General features: G+C 43.3%; 1 protein-coding gene across 1 annotated transcript in view; it reads right to left on the bottom strand.

Moving 5' to 3' along the window:
* Dok5 (docking protein 5) overlaps positions 1-21,448 on the bottom strand; it is a 145,824-nt gene that overhangs the window by 73,252 nt on the left and 51,124 nt on the right. The window contains exon 2 of the mRNA XM_051143878.1: positions 2,665-2,772. Coding sequence (XP_050999835.1) covers positions 2,665-2,772 — 108 coding nt within the window. The remainder of the gene's footprint in view (positions 1-2,664; positions 2,773-21,448) is intronic.

Below are 21,448 nucleotides of genomic sequence, written 5' to 3'. Positions count from 1 at the left end.
TTCAGTGCAGTGTTTGAATCTGTCCTAACATTTCCCTAAAATTCCCAAGTTCTGGCGTTTTCTGGTCCCATCACCATGATCACCCATGTCTTCCAACTCAAAATTCCTTTTCCTGGTTTCAGATGCTTCTATAGATGTTTTTTTTTTTTTCCTTAATACTTAGAGAACACTACGTTCTCAGTTCTGTGTTAGAGACAGCCACGTGCGTTCACACAAAGCATTGTGACCCTGTTTTACTATGAAAGAAGGAGACACCAAGAAATGGCCAATGAGAACATCTGTGGCCATAAGTGCTGAAGGAAACTGAAAGAGGAGACCAGAAGGGAGTGCCTTGGTGGGCTGCACTCTAAACAAAAGGGTCAAGGGAAATAATTCCCTGAGAGAAATTTGAATAATCACTGAACTAAAGGAACGAGCTGCATAGGTTGGAGGAGAGGTGGACTGCCAGGAAAAAGGGAAAGTAGAAGTGTAGCAATGTGGATAGACACCAGAAGCAAGGACCCCAGAGCAGGATACAGTGAGACTGTGAAACCTGAGCTAGGTGGTTGCACAGGCAGTGGAAACCAAATGCCAAGATCCTGCAAGCCAACTGTAAGGATTTGGCTGAGGAAAGTGATGCCACACACAAGCCAGTGAGCCAGCGATAGGAAGTCCAGCCACTTGGTTCCCAGAAGTGTCAGTAGGGGCTGTGGAAAGTATCTGGAGTCTCCACACACTTCAAACACAGAGTCTGTACCCTGAGCCGATGGACAGGATTGAAAAAGCCCCTACAAGGTTGTCCTAACTTCTCTTCCTTTTGTTAGGGGCACTCACGTCTTCCAGCAAAATAGCCAATTTCTCTCATCCTCCTTCCTTTTCCTATACGCAGAAAGGTAGTGAAGAGAAGCGATCACTAGGTAATACACTGAAAGATTTGAAGATCTGTGAGGGTACACACCCACACCCCTCTTAATCAACATCTTGTAAAAACCAGGTACTGGAATTCCAGACTTCAAGTCAGAGAGGGAGCTTACCTTATTGCTGGCCCTGGCCAGAGACATGACTTCAGAATGAAGGAGGAGGTCACAAGAGTACTGTCTGGTGGAGGGTTTACAGGAAAGAGCGGTGTACCCATCGCCTCTCCCTTAAGCCTTACTCCATATGAGGCCGCCAATCTACTCCCCTGGCAGGAAAGCATCCCTAAAGGTGCACTGACTGTTCTCGGGCCTCAGGAACAGATAAGCTCTGCCAACAGTGTAAATCACCATGGTCCCTCTGGCCACCGTATACTATCACCCCTTGAGAGCATTTCACTCTAGTCTGTAATAAACCATGTCTGCCTTTGCCGTATACTCTGACTCATTGGAATCCTTTCAGCAAAGGTCACAAAGACCGTGGAGATAAGGGTAGTGCAGAAAGCTCCCCATGACAAGCTGAGGACAACCACATTTGTAATAGAGACTTCAAATCTATGGTATTTGTCCAAATTATGAATCAAATACGGCTCTGGGTACTTGAAGCTTCCTCGGAAGGTAAGGCCTCCCAAGCAAGTAAATCAAGTCACACCTTGGCCTTGTTTTCTGGACAACCTGGAATGCAACTAAGACAATTGGATGCACTTGACTGGATTCTAGGTGTTTAAAATGGGATCAGAGAGCATGGCTGTGGAGACTATAGAAGGATTTGGTGACACACCACTGCTTTCTATTGCTGCACACACATGGAAGACACCACAGGACCTGTGTAAGAACTACAAAAAAAGAGAGCCTCTTCCTTTCCCCTACCTAGCCAGGTTTCTGTACTGAGGCATCTCCACTGGTTTTACACAAAAGTCTAAACAGCAAAGAGGCCCAGACCCAGTTTTCTATGCTCCAATGGATGCTCCCACAACATGCACATATGGGTCCCATTAAATGGATGTATTGGATAAAGAGAGAGAGAGAGAGAGAGAGAGAGAGAGAGAGAGAGAGAGAGAGAGAAAGAAAGAAAGGCTAAAATTGAGGAGGGGAGAATTAGTATGCATGACGTGAGAGGAGCTGGATGAAGGAAACAGATGTTTCAGGGGGTAGATATTGTCAGAACACAGTCCAAGAGTATAATTGTGTGAGAATTCTGAGCACTTATGAGAAAACTCCAAGAAAACAAGCCAAGAGTCTTGTGACCTCAGTTTCTTCAAAACACAATATTGTTCTTAGAATGCTTTCATGCCCCTGCCAGGTGTAGGAGGGAGTTTATTTTAGCTGCTGTTGTCCATGCTGCTCATCCTTATGATTGGACACCTTTCTTACGCAAGTCCTCTCAACTCTCAGAGTATGAACTGTCTGATGTCTGGGTAAAGCTGGCTGTTGCATGAGACTTTAGTCCTCCTCATTTTGAATCCCCTTTCCCACGCTCAAGTCACCAAGTAGAGCAGCAAACAGATACTACCATGTTTCACCAGATGTATGTACAAAATTCTCTAGAACAAAGAACCATCATTTTCCAGACCAGGAAGCCACAGGAACAGTTTTACATTAACCATTTTTCAATAAGCAATGAGTAAATATATTACATGACAATGTTTTGTTCCCATTAAAAAAAATCCAATCATGACCCTTATCAATAATTTGGATGCGTTTTTTCCAATGAGTCCAAGCTACCTCCTTCCAAGCCAATGACTGGAGCGCTGCAGCCACCAGCTCTTACCTTGTGGTAACACCTGAAGTAAGCAGCGCGTTCATCTGAGAACTTCTCCAGTCTCTTTGGACCCTTGCTTGAAGCTTTCTTGAACACTAACCAGCATCGTTGGTAAATCTAGAAGGAAATGCAACAACAGTTCAACAACCCCAGACTCAGCTGCTTCAGACATTTGCATTTGAACGGCTTCCTTTGGGGGTTTTCACCTGTGAAAGATTCACGCACTGGAAATAGAAAGCTGGTTTTGGAAAGTAAAAATCCAGGAGAAATGACCAAACTACTGAAATCAAAATAAGTATGTGAGGGATAATTTCTCCATGTTTTGATATGGATCACTATTATATTTCAGGGGGAAAAAAGTACCAGAAATGAAAATCCGTTAATACCTAGCAGGTGGGTAAATAATATGGGCTTGCTACTGTGTGAAATCTTGATAGAGACCATTCATTCACCTGTCCCGGTGACTTAACATACATTAATTGTCTCATTTCAGATGGGATAAAGAGATGAATCCAAACTTCTCTCAAGCTTAGGCCAGAACATAGAGCCTAACAAGTGTCTGATGCCACTGGGTCTATCGTAGGATGTTATTATTCATAACAACAAGAATTAGAAACTATTCAATTTTCAGCGCTTCTATCATGGATGACTTAACTCACCTTGCTCATCCAGATGGTACCAAAGCTAGGCATACTGCCTCTAGGAAGGCACCTTTCCTGTTCTTCTCCTAAATGGTCATGCTGTCAACGCGCTTCTAAATGTTTATAGTTACACTCATAGATCTGGGTTTCTCTGCAATAAACAGCAATGCAAGCCTCATAACTGGTCACAGTGCTGAGAATAAGACACTACTGAGTTCTCGGCCCTAAATGAGACATCTGTTACCAATTGCCTTCACAAGGCTCAGGGAGCATCAGGGAAGAGAGGGCGGAGAGACTGTAAGAGCAGGAGGATGCAGGAGTGCTGTGAGCTCTGCCCTCTGGACACGCTGCTTCACACATGAGCTCACAGCCGCTGTGCTCACCCGCATGAGCCCTGCCCAAGAGCAAGCCAGCAAGACCTGCTGACGGTCTAGCTTACAGCACTCATTAGGCTCAGAGCGTTACAAAAATGAAGAGGGGACATGAAGGTGGGTGGAGGGACGTCTTGTGGAGTGTAAGCGAAACGGGAGGGGCTGGAGATAGAGATAGTCAAGACATATTATATACATGTATGGAATAAAAGATTAAAAATGAAGGTGGCTATAGTAATTATACAAGTGTGGTACATATTATGACATGTGATATACATCTCTCACATGTAATGCATGCTCTCTCTCTCTATATATATATATATATAATACATATGTGTGTGTATGCATATATATATGAAATGTAGCCCCATTATATTAGAAAGTTCATCAGTATACATGATGTTTTATAGCAAATTATGCCGCACTTGCAATACACAGGCAGTCTAGGAGCAGAAAACATTGGTAGCTCACTTGAACCAAGCATCAGAAGGAATTTCCAATGGCATGGGAAATGTCTATTACATGTTACAGGAGGAACAGAATAAAAACTCAATGCCATATCATTATTATACTAAAATGCATTAAAAAGACAAAAAATCAAATTTTAACAATATTTTCTGTGGGTCACAAGAATAGGATTGGGGGTTTTATTTGCTTAATAAAATCTAATATTGTAATTAAATTAAATTAAATAGAATTTGTTCATTGTTTATTTTTAATGTGTGTGTGTACATATAGGTGCACGCATGTGTGTGCATGTGGAGGCTGTGATGACAAACCTCTGGTGTCATTCACTTTCTTTGAGACATGGTTTCTAAAGGGTCCAAAACTCACAGTTTATGCTAGTAGACTGGATAGCTAAAGAGCATCGGGGTCTGCCTGCCTCTGCCTCCCCGACACTCTGATTGCTGCAAGCACACGTGAGCACAGGATTGAAGAATTTGCTTAAGCAGCACACCTCTGATGTTTAGAAAATGGTCACAGCACAATTTTCACATAGGCTGGGGAGGGAAGCGTTGTCACTACCCTCGGAGAGCAAGTGCTTGGCTGACTGGGCCACCCTCGTCCTCCCAGCCTCAGAATGTTGTATTCCTTAATTAAATACCCAGAAATACTAATACAACGCGAGTCAGTTCTATCAGCTTTCATCTTGCGTCATCACTGAATCTAAACTATAAGACCATGAAGACAAACTGAAACAAGAGCTCGGTAGAGTAAAATAACCTTTCAACCAGTGGTATGGGGCAATTGGACACCACGGGCAGGGAGGTGGAGAGAGGGAGGGGGGGGAGAGAGAGAGAGAGAGAGAGAGAGAGAGAGAGAGAGAGAGAGAGAGAAGAGGAGAAGGAGGAAGTGAACAAAGAACAGCTCATCTTGTCCTCGGCATTAAAACACTCCCTTTATCCAAAAACTAACTGAGATCAGACTTACAAACAAAATTAGAAGTTTTTAAAAATATGTCTTTAATTATGTAAATGTGTATATATATATATATATATATATATATATATATATGTACTATTAAATACCACATGTGTGCTGTGTCTGCAGAGGACAGAGGAAGGCTTTGAACCTCCTGGAGCTGGAGGTTACAGGCAGTTGTGAGCCATCTCTCTAGCTTAAAACTTTTACAAAATTCCAGTGCATGGGGACCCTGGTCTGTGCAGAGGGCCTAACGTCAGAAGCACAGGCACACCAAGTTCAAAGACTGGACTTTGTCAAAATTAAAACTGCTAGATGGGGAAAAGCCCATCTAAAGAATGAAAACACAAGCTGGAGCCTGAGAGAAAATATGCGCTCACCTCGCATTTGACCAAGGACAGCGTCGGGAATAGTTCAATAATGCGTTGCCCAACAAGAAAACAGCGGAGGATCTAGTGATACAAAATCAAAAGCCAAGAGAGCAGAGGACATATAAAGACGTCATCAGAGAAGATGTGCAGGCCGCTGAGAAGCACATGAGAAGCTTGCCACTTCTTTATGAGTGAGGGATGTGTGAGTCAGAAGGGCGGTGGGCTATTACTGCACGCCCATCGGGCTGAAATAAGATAATGACGATGACAGCGACAAACAACGAAGACATTGCCATCAAATCCTCAACAGGATATGAAGAATTTGCTTAAGCAAACCATCACGGATGTTTAAAATGACTTAAAAATGGCCCAGCCGCTCTGCAAAAGAATGTGGCGTTGTCTTTAAAAACTACAAATAACGCATGACCAGCACCTGTGTTCTTACTATATTCTTTGTTTACTCTGTATGTGTCTGTGTGTGTACTCATGAGCAGGCACACATACATGTATGTGCCAGGGTACACACATACAAGTCAGGGGACAATTCATGTAAATTGGTTCTCTCCTCCCATATGTGGGCTCCAGGAATTGAACTCAGGTCATCAAGCATGGTAAAAATTGCCTCTTACCCCCGAGATGCATTACCAGCTCTTCAAAAAAACAAGAAAAAGAAATTAAAATATATTATATTATACTATTTATTTTAAACACTTGAACTCTTAGGAATTTATTACATAGGAATGCATTTATGTGCTCATAAAAATAAGCTGTAGTGTACATTCATGGAAGTTTTGTTTAGAACAGCTGGAATCTAGGAAGAACCCCACCAAAATTCAGTGGGTAGCTGGTTAAACTGCAGCGCATCTGTAACATGGACTACTACTTAGCAATAAAAAGAATGACCTGTTGTAACAACTTGGGTGAATCTCCAGAGAAGGAGACTGAATAAGCTAAACAAAGCAGGCTAGGGAGGTAACCTCACCGAGCAAGAACACTTTCCCACTTTCAGCGTAAGGATGAGGGCCTCAGTTCAAATCCACCGCATCCATGTAAGATTTTGGGTGCGGCATCATGGAGTCCGTAATGTTGGGGATGAAGACAGCAGGACTGCTGGAGCTTGCTGGCTGCTTGTCTCACCCCAAGTTCAGTATAAGACTCTCCCTCAAGGACAAAAGGCAAAGACAGCTCAGGGTAGCCAACTCAGTCCTTTGGCTTCAGACACGCATGCCAGTACACACACATGAACATACACTATACACTCCCACACTGAGAGGGACAACACAAGCCATAAACACTTTACACTCAGCTGGAACCAAAGGCCTCATGCGTGCTCTGCAAATATCCTACCAGCTAGCTACATCTACATCTCTAATCACGTTCTTGACAGGACAAAATCAGAGAAGTAGGGAGCGGCTACCGTGGCTACTGGAGGTAGTCACAGGGGGTGAAGGGAGACTGGTGTGACTCCATAGAGTCCTGGCAGTAAGGACCCACTCTGTATTTTGATTGTATCAAATGTCAGCTCCTTGTTTATGTTGTTCTGTGTCTTGGGAGGAGTTTGTTACCAGGGAAACCAGGCAAAAGGTAAAGAATCTCTGTGTAGTATAAGTCTCCAGCTGAATATGTATCTACAGTTACCTCAAAAACAAAATGCTGCCAGGCATGGTAACACGCATCATCGGTCCCAGGACTGGGGAGGCAGAGCCAGGCAGATTTCTGTGAATTCAAGGCCAGCCTGGTCTTATACAGGGAGTTCCAGGCCAACGGGGCTACATAGTGAGACCCCCGAGTCAAAACAAAATATTCAATCGTTAAATGAACAATGTAACGATGTTTATGTTTATAGCCCATGTAAATCTAATGGCTGTTATTCTTCTCCAATACTCCCCTGCACTCTCTTTTTCTGGTCATTAAATCAGTCTAATAAAACACTACACAACCACAAGAAGGCATGTTAAAGGCGTTAAAGTAAGATTTGTACACAAAAAATCCATTTTCAGGGTGGAGAGCCTCCCATGACAATTAGCATTCAGAACTGCTGGCACAAAGTCCTATCAGCATCCCGCTAATGTCTAAAGAGCAGATGAGTCAGTTGGCTCCCTAAAAATGTACCACCACCAAGGACGGTAATTACAGCAGCAATGACTGTCACTCGCTTGTTCAAATCAAGTGTGTGGAAAAAGTTTCTTACTGTCTTTCTATTACTGGAAGCCTCCTTGCCTTTTGCACATGCCTCTGAAGTGGCTCAGAAGTTGAACATTGGAGAGGGGATGTAAAAGTAAAAATAAAATAAAATATTCCCGCTGTAAGAAAAAGACACTTTCAGTAAAAGGGATATTTCCAATTTTCTAAGTATGTCTCCACTTTTCAGACCCACTTTTTTTTTTTTTTTTTTTTTAATGAAAGCATTTTTAACTTTGGAGATCTGTTCACTTTCTTCTCGGTTGGACCAGGATTTGCCTGGCTCCCTTCCAAAGACTGTTGCATGCAAGCTAAAGAGCCCTCTCTTTCAGCATGTCTAACGAATGCCATCTTTTATCCATCTGTAGGAAGTTCAGGGGGCTTTTGTTTCCCATTGTGTGTCTCTCTCTTTGTTTTATTAAACGATAAGGCACAAAAGTGCAATATTAGAGCAATATAACAGTACAAATAATGCTCTATAAGTCACATGCAGGGGCTAGAGAAATGGCTCAGAGGTTAAGGGCACTTGCTGCTCTTGCACAGGACCTGAGTTCAGTTCCCAGCACCCACAGTGGTAGCGATTCAACACCCTCTTCTGGCCTTCTTAGGAATCACACCCATGCAATCTGTCCAACACAGAGACACATACATATACATTTTTAAAAGTGAAATCATAAAAAAAAATTCAATGCAGCCTAGCTATAAAATAACTATGAAATAGGTTAAAATATATTTGCTATTCAGGAAGTAAGGGCCATCTATCTGTGGCATAAGAAAGAACAGCTTGGTATGACAAATTTCAGCCTACAAATGCCTGATATGTAACTAAACAGAACAGAATGTCAACAGGGTGAGGACATTCCAGATCACTTCTTTGTTCTACATCCTTTATCCACCAATGGCTCCAAGTGTAGTCTGGTCTCACTCATGATAATCCCTGGAGACTAGACAAAGCCTACTAATCAGAACCTATGGTGATGAGCTCATGTAAATGAACCCTTCAGTGTGCTCCCCCTACCCCCCATCCCCCGCGTGCTTACTTTTTAGTATTGGGCCAATGCCTGAGTTATTTGTAATGCTCTCTCAGACAGTGTAGTGCTTCCCACCTGGGACTAAAAGCATTGAGCTTTCCAGTAAGAACTGATGCTGAGAGGATGGCTTCTAGGGTGAAGGCCCTCGCTGCAAGTTTGACCTCTGAGAGTCAAGTGTGGGAAGAAGAGAACACGGTCCTGCAAGGTTTCCTCTGCTCCCCTCCTGTAAACTAGACCCTACCCATTAAATTATTAATTAATTAATTTCATGAAAATAAAAGCCTTCAGTAGTGATGAGGCTCTGAGATGGGAGATTTGCAACAAGGGACATTCCAAGGTACTTGGCACCTGCGTCATTTGCCATCTTGGGTTCCAGAGACACACACTGAAGATGAAATACAGCGCGTGTGGTCTACCGGAAAGTTGAATTTCCATTTTCAACTGCTACCCTCGCTCTGCCCTGAGAATTTAACACTCACCTGAGTGCATTCACTGGCCATAAACAGTTAGTAGCTAATGATAAATATGTTATTAGCAGGGAATTTGGCTGTCAGAGAGATTTTGTGTTGAGATTGGGATAGCCTAATAGGGATGTGTTGGGTTAAGGGTCTCACCATGTACCCCTCAATGTCCTGAACAACCTTCCATGCTCTGCTTCTTGATCAGTTATTTTATTTATTTATTTATTTATTTATTTTTAGTAATGGGACAGTCTGTCTGTGCCATGCAAGGTGCTTACCAGCATATCTGGTATCCATCTATTATAAATGCCATGGCGCCATTCTCTCTCATCCCAGTCAACAATGAAAGCTATCATCAGATACTGCCAAACCTCTCCAAGAGAAAAACGCAGGAATCGTCGTGTTATGGACAGAATGAAAGTGTGCCTCACAGGCTTGGCTCACGTGCTAGGTGAGCTCATGGGCTTCTGGGAGATGCCTGGCACACCAGGACTTGGCTGGTCAAGAGCAACCACTCTGTGACGTCACAACCACAAACTGACTCACCCGAACTGCTGGAGAGCAATAGGTGATCTGAGAGCCCACATTTGACGAGGTTGAACCGTTAAGAGAATCCTCAAAGGCCCTGATTTGGAGAAGATCATTGTAAACTGCATGGTGTAGGTGCTGGTGACCAAAGGCAGGTCCTCTGGGGGAGCAGCAAGTGCTCTTAACTTCTGAGCCCCTGCTCCAAGCCCTCCCTCTACTTACAGCAGGCCATATCTGGGTGGTGAGCCTTGATTTACTGATCTCTCTGTGGTAGAACTTTCCAAGTCTTAGCTCTGGGCCATCTTGGAAGAACATGAAAACCTACCTGAAGAGTTCCTGCTTGAGGAAACAGAGAGATGGATAACCCTCGTGTAAGAATCCCATTTATTCCCCATCTGCCACAAGCCAAAACCTTACTTCACTAAACTTATATCAAAATGTTAGCTTGAGGTTTCTTAAATCCCTTCCACCACATTTCTAGGGTCCATATAGAAGATTGCCCCATTCTCAGCGTAGATGTCACTGCACATAAGCCTCCCCTATAGAATGTGAGCATCGCCCTCTAACCATGGGATGGTGTTGGAGTTTGCATAATTCTGTTGTTCTAGGGGGCTGTAGTACACATTGTGTGGAGGGGGAGGGGGAGGGCGAAGGGAAGGTCACAGTTGTTTTCCATTTTGCTATCATTTCCTTCCTGCATTCACACCAACTTCCTCTTCCCCAGGCATTATCCTAACTTTAAAGATATATCCTCAACCACGCAGCCCTGAATTCTTCTTTTTTCTCCTACCCTTCCTCAATTTTTTTTAAAGATTCCCTCAAACAAATTCCCTCATTTGGAATATGAATACCAACTGCTAACAGCCTTGGGATTCCTTCTCTGCCTAGTGCAGAAGACTGGCCCTCTGAATACATTGTCTCAGTGCCTCCTCCTGCAATGCTCTCGGACAGGGGCAACATCGCCTCTGCGCTACTCAAGAGATACAGGAATAGTGAGCTCAGACATCCACTCAGAGTCCTGAAGCTACCTGAGACAAGCCAGAAGTGACCTTTGTTCACTGTACTCCAGAAAACAAACCAGTTAACGTGGACATCAGGATTTCCCTAAAAAAGTTAAACCCCCAAGAAGGAATAAAGTGGTGCAAGGGCCAAACTGCCTGTAAGAAGTGAGCATCTTTCTCATCAGCTCTAAGAAGAGGCATCTGGCCGTAGCCCCGTGTGCTGTCATCTGGACCACTGCTTCTCAGCTCATCCACTTCAGCACAGTGAAGTTTTAACTTTAAATTCATCGGCATCAACTTTAGTTTTAAGGGGATGTTTCTGAAATTGAGATCCTAAGACATTAATCCAGGACTCCAAAGTCTCCCAACAGTATGTATGAAGTGTTTAGTTTGACCAGGCTTCTTCTTCTTCTTCTTCTCCTCCTCCTCCTCCTCCTTCTTCTTCTCCTTCTTCTTCTTCTTCTTCTTCTTCTTCTTCTTCTTCTTCTTCTTCTTCTTCTTCTTCTTCTTTCTTCTTCTTCTTTTCTCTCTCTCTCTCTCTCTCTCTCTCTCTCTCTCTCTCTCTCTCTCTCTCTCTCTCTCTCTCTCTCTCTCTCTCTGTATTCTTGGCAGAAGTCTGAAAGTCCACGCATGCATTGCTAATGACATGAAAAGTACCACAGGCAGCATCTTCACTTCCCATATCTCCTCTTGCCTCTCTCATGCTCAGTCATACTAGCTTCTGTGTCACAGCAGCAACAAGCTTAGAGTCCAGGCTTACAGATTTCCTTGTACAGATGGCCATGGGTACCAGGTCCTTCCCTGTGGCTGACTCTGCCCTCCCAAAGTCAGTTCCTCTATCCCTTGAGACAGATAAAATGCTAAAGTCCAAAGACTCCCCAACCCCGCCCCCATGGAAGCCATAATTGGCCTATACAATAGGGAAATCAAGAGAGATGAGTATACACTAGGTGACACAGGAATGGGTGAGCCCCTGCAGGGCAGTAGCTAGACATTTTTCCTGTGGCAACAACAACAACAAAAAAAAGCGCTGGCCTGAAACACGTCTGAGACCAGGGCAAGTACGTTTCCAGGCCTTTGAACTACTGTAGAAAGCTGGGTCTTGTGAAGATGCTGTCAACTCACCCTGCCTGTCCACCTGAGAGGACCCTCAGAAGTTTGTACCTGAGGCTTACACGAGGGGCCTTCAGTATTCCCCAAGACCTAGTTTGTGGGCTGCTGCGAAGCCCGCTTTACAGAATAATGAGCGAGTTCAGAAATGGTGTACTTTATGAAGAAAAATATGAAAAAGAAACAAGATTTCTTTTTTAATTTTCTTTTTTAAATTTTATGTGCATTGATATTTTGCCTGCATGTATGTCTGTATGAGGGTGTCAGATCTTGGAGCTATAGACAGTTGTGAGTTGCCATGTGGATGCTGGGAACTGAACCCAGGTCCTTTGGAAGAATGGTCAGTGTTCTCAACCGCTGAGCCATGTCTCCAGCCCCAACAACAAGATTTCTTATCATCTGTATGTACTTTTTGTTTTCTTAAGAGGAAAAATGCTAATTTGGAGAAAACTGCACTGTAAAAGCCAAGGAGCAGTTTGAATTCACTGCAAAGAAAAATACTAGCAAAATAATGGGATAGTTAATTATAAAACAAAGTGTGTTTTAAAAAGAGTTTGAAATACTTAAAAAGCATCCACAAGCAATAAATGAGTAGTGGCAACCCCAGACTAGTGGTGTAGATTAACAAGATTGTTCTAGAAGCAGAACAATGCCTGTGCTTTGACCGAGAAATGAAGTTTCGAGGGCTGCCCTACCCCTAGGAAATAATTAAAGAAACAAGCAATCATGTGGGACAGGGAGCGAACACATATATGCAAGGTCCTTTGAAGAGACCATTGGCAGCACACAAATGATGCAGGCAACTGCTCCAGTCATGTCCTGCCTGCAAACTGAGGACAGTCCACCATTAAAATGGTACCATCCAACAACAGAGAGGCAGATCACAGAAAACGCCAACAGCAAGTGGTTAATGTAAAAACTATTAAGCCTGAAAATGAAATCCCTGTTTCAACTCCCCCATTATGTACTCCTATTGCATATATTAGTTTAGTAAATAGCTTTCATTCAGCTATTCATGCAAGCTTATAAACGGTCTCTCTAACTCTTACACACACACACACACACACACACACACACACACACACACACACACACACACAAAATAAACCTAAAAATGAGGGAGAGAGCAATACAGGAAAACACACAACATAGACCTCTACAATGTACTCAACACAGACACACACACACACACACACACACACACACACAAAATAAACCTAAAAATGAGGTAGAGAGCAATACAGGAAAACACACAACATAGACCTCTACAATGTACTCAACACACAGACACACACACACACACACACACACACACACACACATTTCTGTTTTAAAAAATAAAATGATCTCTTTAACACAATAGGCTAAATCTGTGTATTTTACTTTCTAGACCAAGCACTGTGGGCCTTATTTCTCTGCAGGAGTCTGACACTCTAGCCTAAGCCAGCAGCGTCTGCAGGTCAGAGTTCTCTATTTTCAATCCAAGCTCTTTAATCTGTCCTCTACCTAACCACGGGGTCAATCTTTAGACACTGATGTCACCACATCTGCTTAAAGCACTTCCCAGGATTCCTATTGCCTTTAAAGGAAAGCCAAGGATGTAACCAGGCATCCAGACCTGACCTGCAACGACTGGCCTTCCCTATCATGTGACATTATTTTACAGCCTTCTTCATCTCCTTCACTTAAACTCTGTATCCTAGAGTTAAATGTGTACTGTGCTTTTAGTATAGTCCAAAGCAATGATGGAGCCCAGTTGTCTACCATGTAGAGGTGAGACCCTGGCCTGGATCCCCAGCTCCTCAAAACCGTGAAGCCAATAATGACAAACATATGTTTTTGTGGTCTCAATAGCTACCACGAGCTGCTCAGTTCACTCTGGCTGAATACAAGAAGCAATTCTCTGACCAGTACACTGTAGAGCGGTCTCAGGGAAGCAGTACTTCCTTAGGTACATTCTCCAGCTCTCTTTCCCTTCTGTTCTCAGATATACAGAGTGGAAAATGAGAAATGAAGAGAACTACAAAGAGGAAATGCAGGGTGAGTCAGAGAGGAGAGCTGGGCGATGGATTCCATCAAAACAAGTGTGTATGGGGCTGGAGCACTGGCTGCTATTGCTAAGGACCCAGGTTGGAGTCCCTGTACCAACATGGCAGCTATAGCAACCATGTGTAACTCCAGTTCCAGGTAATGTGGTGTCCTTTCTTATCCACAGTGAGTAACTCACAGACACACAGGCAAAACAGCATTCATACTCTTTATTTAAAGTCTCTGTGTGTATGAAATTATCAAACAATAAAATAAGATTTTTTTTCACCAAGAACTACATTCACTGGATTAATGCAGCTCCTATATTTAATGTCTCATAGCAAAAACCTAGACAAAGAACCACTTGAAAACATAAACAGTTGGGTAAGCACTGAGTTCAAACACTGAATTCAAGTTGATGTCATTCATTAATTTATTCAACAAATCTGCATCATGTCCCTGCCGGATATTAGGCACTGTGTAGGCACAAGGGATATAAGTATAAATAAAAAGGAAAGACTCCAATGCATTGGTTGGGCTTCCAGTTAATATGACCCACATGCCTGTGTGAGCACATTCGTACATGGATTTGTATGCTCATCTTATATCCTGTAACGATACAGCCTGTGGTGGGTAGGAGCCATGAGGAACTATGAGCCAAGCAATGGCTAGTGGCAGGTCCTGGGACTGGGAATAGCAGTCAGAGTAACTCTTAGAGGAAGGTGACAACTGGACAAAAAGCTGGCAGAGATGGAGGTATCAACGGGGGACAGGTCAGAGCGGAGTCTGACAGACCTATCATGATGAACACACAGGATGGGGAAGAGAAAAGATGTGAGCGTGGGTCACACTAGCTGTCTTGGTGGCTCTTACTGTAAAGACTTACTCTTTCCTTCAAGTGAGAAAATAAAATGAAAAGTCTTGATTGGGTGTGATGTAAACCAACATGTTAGATGTGCCATCTGTGACTTACAGAAGTAGAATGGCCGCTGTAGATGTCACATGACACCCTAAGGCAACTTTTGCGGTTTGGATGTGAAATGTCCCTCACAGGCTCCCATACTCGAACCTTTAACTCTCCCAGCTCATTGCTTTTGTTTAGGAAAATGTAAACAATTAGGGAGTCAGGGCCTAGAGGGAGGAGGTGGATTCCAGGGAAGGAGAAAAAACCTTGTGTGTTACAGCATAGGTTCACTTCCAGGCCAATCTTTTTGCTTCCTGATCCATCAAATGAGAAAGCAAGCAGCCTCGTCTCCTGCCACAAGCTGCTCCTACTGTCACATCTTCCTTGCCATGACAGGCTGCCCCTTCAAACAGTGAGACAGAATGAGTCCTCCCCTTCTTAAGATGGTCTTTCTAAGGTCCATCAGGTCATGGCAGCAAGAAAATTAACTAATAAAAGGACTTCAAGCCAGGGTGGGTGGAGGTGGAGGTGGGCCCAAGTTTTGCTCAGAATATGGAGATGCCATCAAGAAGTAATCAAGGAGATTTACTGGTGGGGTGGGACACAAGGTGTGAGTGAGTCAAGGATGATTTCAGGATGTTTACTCCCAACAAAAAGAAAGATGGAATCACTAGTAATGAGCAAGATGGGTGGAAAACCAAGGGCTCCATGAGGATGTCAGATTTGATGAGGGGCTTGATGAGTCTGTCGTGCCTGTTAACCATCTAATTTTATATAAACGTATTGTTATGAATAACAAGTGAGCAGTTATGTACACATAGCATAGGTGATTCTAGTTATGCAAGATTTTACTTGGCCATTGCTCTAGCTTGCTTTCTGTCACTGTGTTGAACACCCTCAGCAGAAACAACCTGAGTAGGGGAGGGTTTATTGGCTAACAGTGCCATGTCACAGTCCATCACTGAGGAAAGTCAGAGCAGGACCCAGGAGGCAAGAACCATAGAAGAATGCTACTTGCTGGATTGCTCTCTGGCTCACTCATCCTCATGCTCACCTAGCTTTCTTATAGCCCAGGCTCACTTGCCTAGAGAATGGTACCACCCACGGTGGCCTGGGTCCTTGCACTTCAATTACCAATCAAAACAATCCCCCACAGACACACCCACAGAGCAACCTGATAAACACAATTACTCAACCAACTTTTTTCAGGTGATTCTAGGCTTTGTCAAGTTGATGTTAACTGGGACAACTTTTTAAATATGTTAAGTACTATCTTCTCTACATGTTGGTCTTGAACAGTAGATGAGTTAGCACCTTTAAAGTATTAATAACACAGCTAAGTATGCAGCAAGTGCTCCACAGAGGGGTAATACCCATGTGGGTGGTAACCTGAATGCAAACAAGGAGAGCATATACAGTGGCCTTCATTTCTTCAATTCTGAAAATGTTTCTAAAAATCAGCCATATGGTAGGCACTACACCTCTGCAGAAACAACAGCATACAAAGTGAAGTCCACAATCTTTAACTTCTAGTGTGCAGAACCCCAGTTGTCTCAGGTTGCATCACTAAACCTGGTGTGTGGGAGTGATTGTAGACAGTCCTCTTAGAACCTAGTCTTTGGGTAGAAGTCACTCAATGTGCATTTGACGGCATTTAAAAAGGAAATGATTGGGCTGGGATATAGCTCAAGGCAGTTGCTAGACTCCTGCCTACTGCCCACTGGTCAGAGCTCATCTCCCACCACTTCCTGACTTTCCTACTCCACTTGAGTCACAGGGATCTCGACTTCAAGGCTTATGCAGACTACAAACTGAGTTTAAGGCTAGCCTAAACAACTTGGTGAGGACTTGTCTCAAAATTAAAAAAAAAAAAAAAAAAAAAAAAAAAAAAGCAAAAGGAAGACTCATGATACAACTTAATGAGAAAATAGTCACCCAGTGTGCATGCATCCAAAGATAAATCCCAATATTCTCCCTGCAGACACAAAGAGATACTTCAACAACAACAAAAAAAATCTGTTCCCTGACCAAGGACAAAGGAATATACCTCCAGTCTCTCTTAGTTTTTATGGTTGGTACTTTTTTATTAATTGGGCCTTAGATGGAATTTCTGCAACAGTTAGTTAACTAATGCTGTGTAACAAATAACCCCAAATCTTAGTTACTTCTAACAATGCATGACTTCTCATCATTACCAACACTTAGAGCAGTTTAATGGTCAGTTGTGCTAGTCTGGACTGGCGTCACTGATCATGCTTGGGTTTGCTCACATATGAACAGTCAAATCACATGTTACTATTTTCTGATCACACAGTTCTATATTGTACGGTCTTTGATTGCTACAAAAGGCTGTTCTCACAGAACAAGCAAGAGCCTGGGATAGTAAGTAAAACATTTAGTAAGCCATTTTGCTTTGTTTTGTTGTGTTTTGTTGTTTTTCGAGACAGGGTTTCTCTGTGAAATAGCCTTGGCTGTCCTGGACTCACTTCGTAGACCAGGCTGGCCTCAAACTCACAGAGATCTGCCTGCCTCTGCCTCCCGAGTGTTGAGATTACAAGAGTGTGCCACCATGCCCGGCTTTTAATGTGCATGTGTGCAGCATGCAGGCATACGTGTTCACATCCATGGATGGACATACATGCATGTGGAGGCCTGAGCTTGAGACCAGGAGTCCTCTTTGTTGCTCTCCACCTTATTCATTGAGGCAGAGTCTCTCAGTGCACCCAGAGCATGCCGTCAGAGACCCAGGGGTTCTCTGTCTTGGCCTTGTCAGCAGTGGCATCACAGGCAGCAGTCATGGCCACCAGGAATTGTACTTGGGCTCTGGGGATCCAAGTTGCACCCCCCCCCATGCTTTTGTGGCAAATTCTTTGTCCACTAAGCCGTCTTCCCAGGCTTAATTAACCATTTTAATTTAAGAAATGGTGGGTTTTATATACAATGGTAGAAAATACCCTGGAGGAATACTGCAGAGCCTTCACCAAGTTCTCTTAGAGGGAACACCTTACGGATCTTAGAGGGAAGACCTTGCGGATCTTAGAGGAACGACCTTGTGGATCTTAGAGGGAATACCTTGCAGATTTTAGAGGGAAGACCTTGCGGATCTTAGAACAGAGGCTAAGACTCCATGGCACAGGTTGAGGATGTTTACTCCTCAGAGAAACTGAGTTTGGCTCCCAGCACCCACAGCAGGCAGCTCACAACAACCTGTACAACAAGTTCCAGAGGATCAGAACTCCATGGGCTCTGATGCTCTCCTGTATCCTCCGTGTATGTACATACACATGGTGGACATAAGCTCACAAAGACACAAATACATAACCAAACAAACACCCTTAGTACAAAACTACAAGCAGGATACAGACATTACTGTGGCTTTTCTCATCACCATGGGATCCCTCACCTGCCTTTTATCTCCACAGTCTCATCGGCCATACCCCATGTTGCTGTGATTCCTCGGCAATCACTCATTTGTTATCCTTTTTTTTTTTTTTTTTCAGCTGTGGCATTTTGTGAATCTTTTATAAGCAGAGTTACACAGCATGCATCCTTAGGGTTTGGCTATTTCACCCAGTCTAATCCCCTGAGGTGGTGCTGCAGGCATCAGGGTGTCACAGATTGCTGCCACTCAGTCACTCAAGGGCCTCTGCTTTGTGTCCAGTTTCTAGGTGTTATGAGGAAAGCTTCTATTAATATTCACACACAGATTTTTGTATGAAAGTAAGTCATGGTCGGCCTGGCATAAACCTCATTATTTTATTGTCATTTACTTCAGCTGCTTATAATTGTCTTAAATGTTTCCTACATAAACATTTAGAACTACATCAGAGAGTGTTATGATTTTTGCTTCAACCTTCAGGGATAATTTTTAAACTTCAGAAAAGAAAGATCGGTCAAATCCACCCATCTATTTGCTCGCTGGACTTGTCCCCTTTGATGTGCTCAGGTCTCTCCTTAAACTGCTTCTTTTCTGTTTAGAAATCTTCCATTAATTATTCTTTTGAGGGAGGTCTGCTCCTGGCAAATTCTCATTTTTCCTGTCTGCTAATGTCTTGACTTCCCCTTTATTCCTGGAGGTTATTTTCCTAAGACATGAAGTTCTGCATTAATGACTGCTTCTCTTTTAGTATTGGGAGGGTAAATTTCTTCACAGCCACCACGTCTTTGGGGGACCCTTTCAGCCTTTTCCTGTCCTTGGGAGTTTAATAATTGTGTGTGTGTGTGTGTGTGTGTGTGTGTGTATGAGAACTATAGTTTCTTTAAATCCCATTTTCTCTTTGTTTCAACTGTTCTATAATTTCTATTTTCTGCCTTTCTTCTATCTGTCCTGCTTTGCTGTTGAGGCCTTCCATTAACTTTTCTATCTCAGCCACTTATTTTTCCAGACTAAACATTTACTTAGTTCCTCCTTATGTCTCAATTCTCTGAGCGAACGTTCTACTTCCTTTCTGCAATTATTGATTCCATGTCCCCTCACCCCCCAATGTGTTTCAGGTACGATTGTAATTACTCACTGGGACATTTTTTACAGTGGTTCTTTTAATATCTTTGTTGGGTATCCTGTCATCTCTGCCATCTCAAAATTGATACTTTTGCATTTCTGAGGCAGGATCACAGGTAGCTCAGGCTGGCCTCGAACTCCCCACATCGTGTTAGCATGACTTTGACCTTCGGATCCCTCTGCCTCTACCTCCGAAGTTCTGTGGTTACACGTGTGCACCACCACACTTGCTTTATGTTGAGATCTTCTTTATTTGAAGACTAATTTTTGTTTACTGAAGCCATCCATATGGAATTCTAGATCTTAATTAAACTGGTTTCAGCTGGCTCTCTCTAAAATTACGGCAAAAGGGGAGGGGTTGGAAAGCATGCCTACTCGTGACTAGTGCACAGAAAATGTGTTTCCACTAGACTGATGCATGGAACGTGCATCCCTCACAACTGACATAGAAATGCTGATGTTCTCTTAGAATCCGTAGTGGTTTAGGAGATAGGCGAGCTTCTATCTGACCATGTAGTTTTCACTCTACCAGCTCCATGCTAGAGGAGCTCCAATCACCTGTGGGTGATGCTGACTTTACTGTATCTTCCCTAACACGCCACAGTAGAAGAACACCTCCTTGGTTTTTTGGGGGTGGAAATCCAGTCCAAGGACACCTAACCGCAGATCCTGACAGCCCAGGTCCCTACCTACCTGTCATAGATCCTACCTTAGTAATATGCTGAAAAATTCATCACAATGTCACAGAGATTGAGGATCAGGCCCTCACTCCACCGTCACAGGTCAATCTGTTGTGATCAGCTGAAGCAGAGCCGGTTTTTTACTTTTCCATCTTGCCTGGCTTCTTGTTCCCCAATCAGCACGCATCTGTGAGTACATCTTCCTGTCTCTGCCGATGGGCGTTTTGGGGTTATCGGTGTCTTTAGCAATATGCATGAACCAACTTATCTTATTCTCTCCATGTCTCAGAGACTGCACAGGTCAAGTGGATACACAGTGTCCTTGGTGCAGCCATAGAGGTGATTAGGGAGACGCCCGCAGTGCCCCATCCAGTGCCCCTTATGAAGCCTGAATCTCACATAAGCCCTTCTCTTATATAACCTTTGCTAACATTTGTCTAGCACAGCTATGCCCAGAGTGAGAGTGGATGGTTCTGGAAGTAAGTGAGGCCTTATAAGAGTGGCTCTCAACCTGTGGGTCGTGACCCCTTTGTGGGTGGACAGGCTTAGTGAATCAGATATCCTGCATATCAGATATTTACAGTACGGCTCATAACTGCAGCAAAATCATAGGTATGAAGTGGCGATGAAAATAATTTTATAGTTGGGGATCACCGCAACATGAAGAGCTGTACTAAAGGGTCACAGCATCAGGAAGGTTGAGAACTACTATTGTCTTAAAGCATCACTCACCATCTCCCATAGTGTCAGAAACTCTAGCCCCAATCACCATCTATAGCAGCCCCCAGGCCTAAACACAGGGATTTCAGGTCAATCTTGGGAGTCACAGCTACTGATCCAATTGCTCAGGCCGTGACTGCCCAGAAGGGACTTTTGGTCTCCCTCCTCAGAGGATAAAATCATACACCATATTCTCGTAACCATAGCAAATGCTTACGGCCACAAAGAACATCAAGAGCTCTCTCTCTCTCTCTCTACACACACACACACACACACACACACACACACACACACACAGACTGAATAAGTGAACCAACAAGCAAATAAATAAACAAAGAAATATCATATTACCAACTCAAAAAAAAAATTCCCAGAATCCCATAAATGATGCTTTTGGGTATCAAAGAGCCTCAGAATGGACATGGCACTTCCAAGCACACCTCGACATAATTATAAAAGTGGGGGTGGAGAAAGAAGCAACAACCTTTGAGAATCCCAAGATATATAGAGTACAAACATTCAATCATATGGAGAGACACCAGCTTAAAAGATGTGTTCTTTCATGTGACACATCTTGCCTTTAAAAGTGCACTCCATGAAATGTTGCTTTTCAGTCCCACGAAGAAAGACTTCCATGCTGTGTAAATGGCCATCTTTGATAGTAGCCATTTGTCCTATAGTGTTTTCAAACATCAGTGGGTTTTGTTCTAACGCAAGGGAACCTCAGCCTGAATAAATTCCCATCTATGCTGAAACAAACATTCCCTGTAATGAGAAACCAGTTCTAACACATTGTGGAGCCAGCTATCTCTGTGGCAAAATGTTAGGATTTCAGATCAGAGG

This window comes from Acomys russatus, chromosome 4, assembly GCF_903995435.1.
Source record: "Acomys russatus chromosome 4, mAcoRus1.1, whole genome shotgun sequence".
Classification (NCBI taxonomy): Eukaryota; Metazoa; Chordata; class Mammalia; order Rodentia; family Muridae; genus Acomys; species Acomys russatus.
The sequence above is the reverse complement of the archived record's forward strand: the minus strand, read 5'-3'. Positions and strand labels throughout refer to the sequence as shown.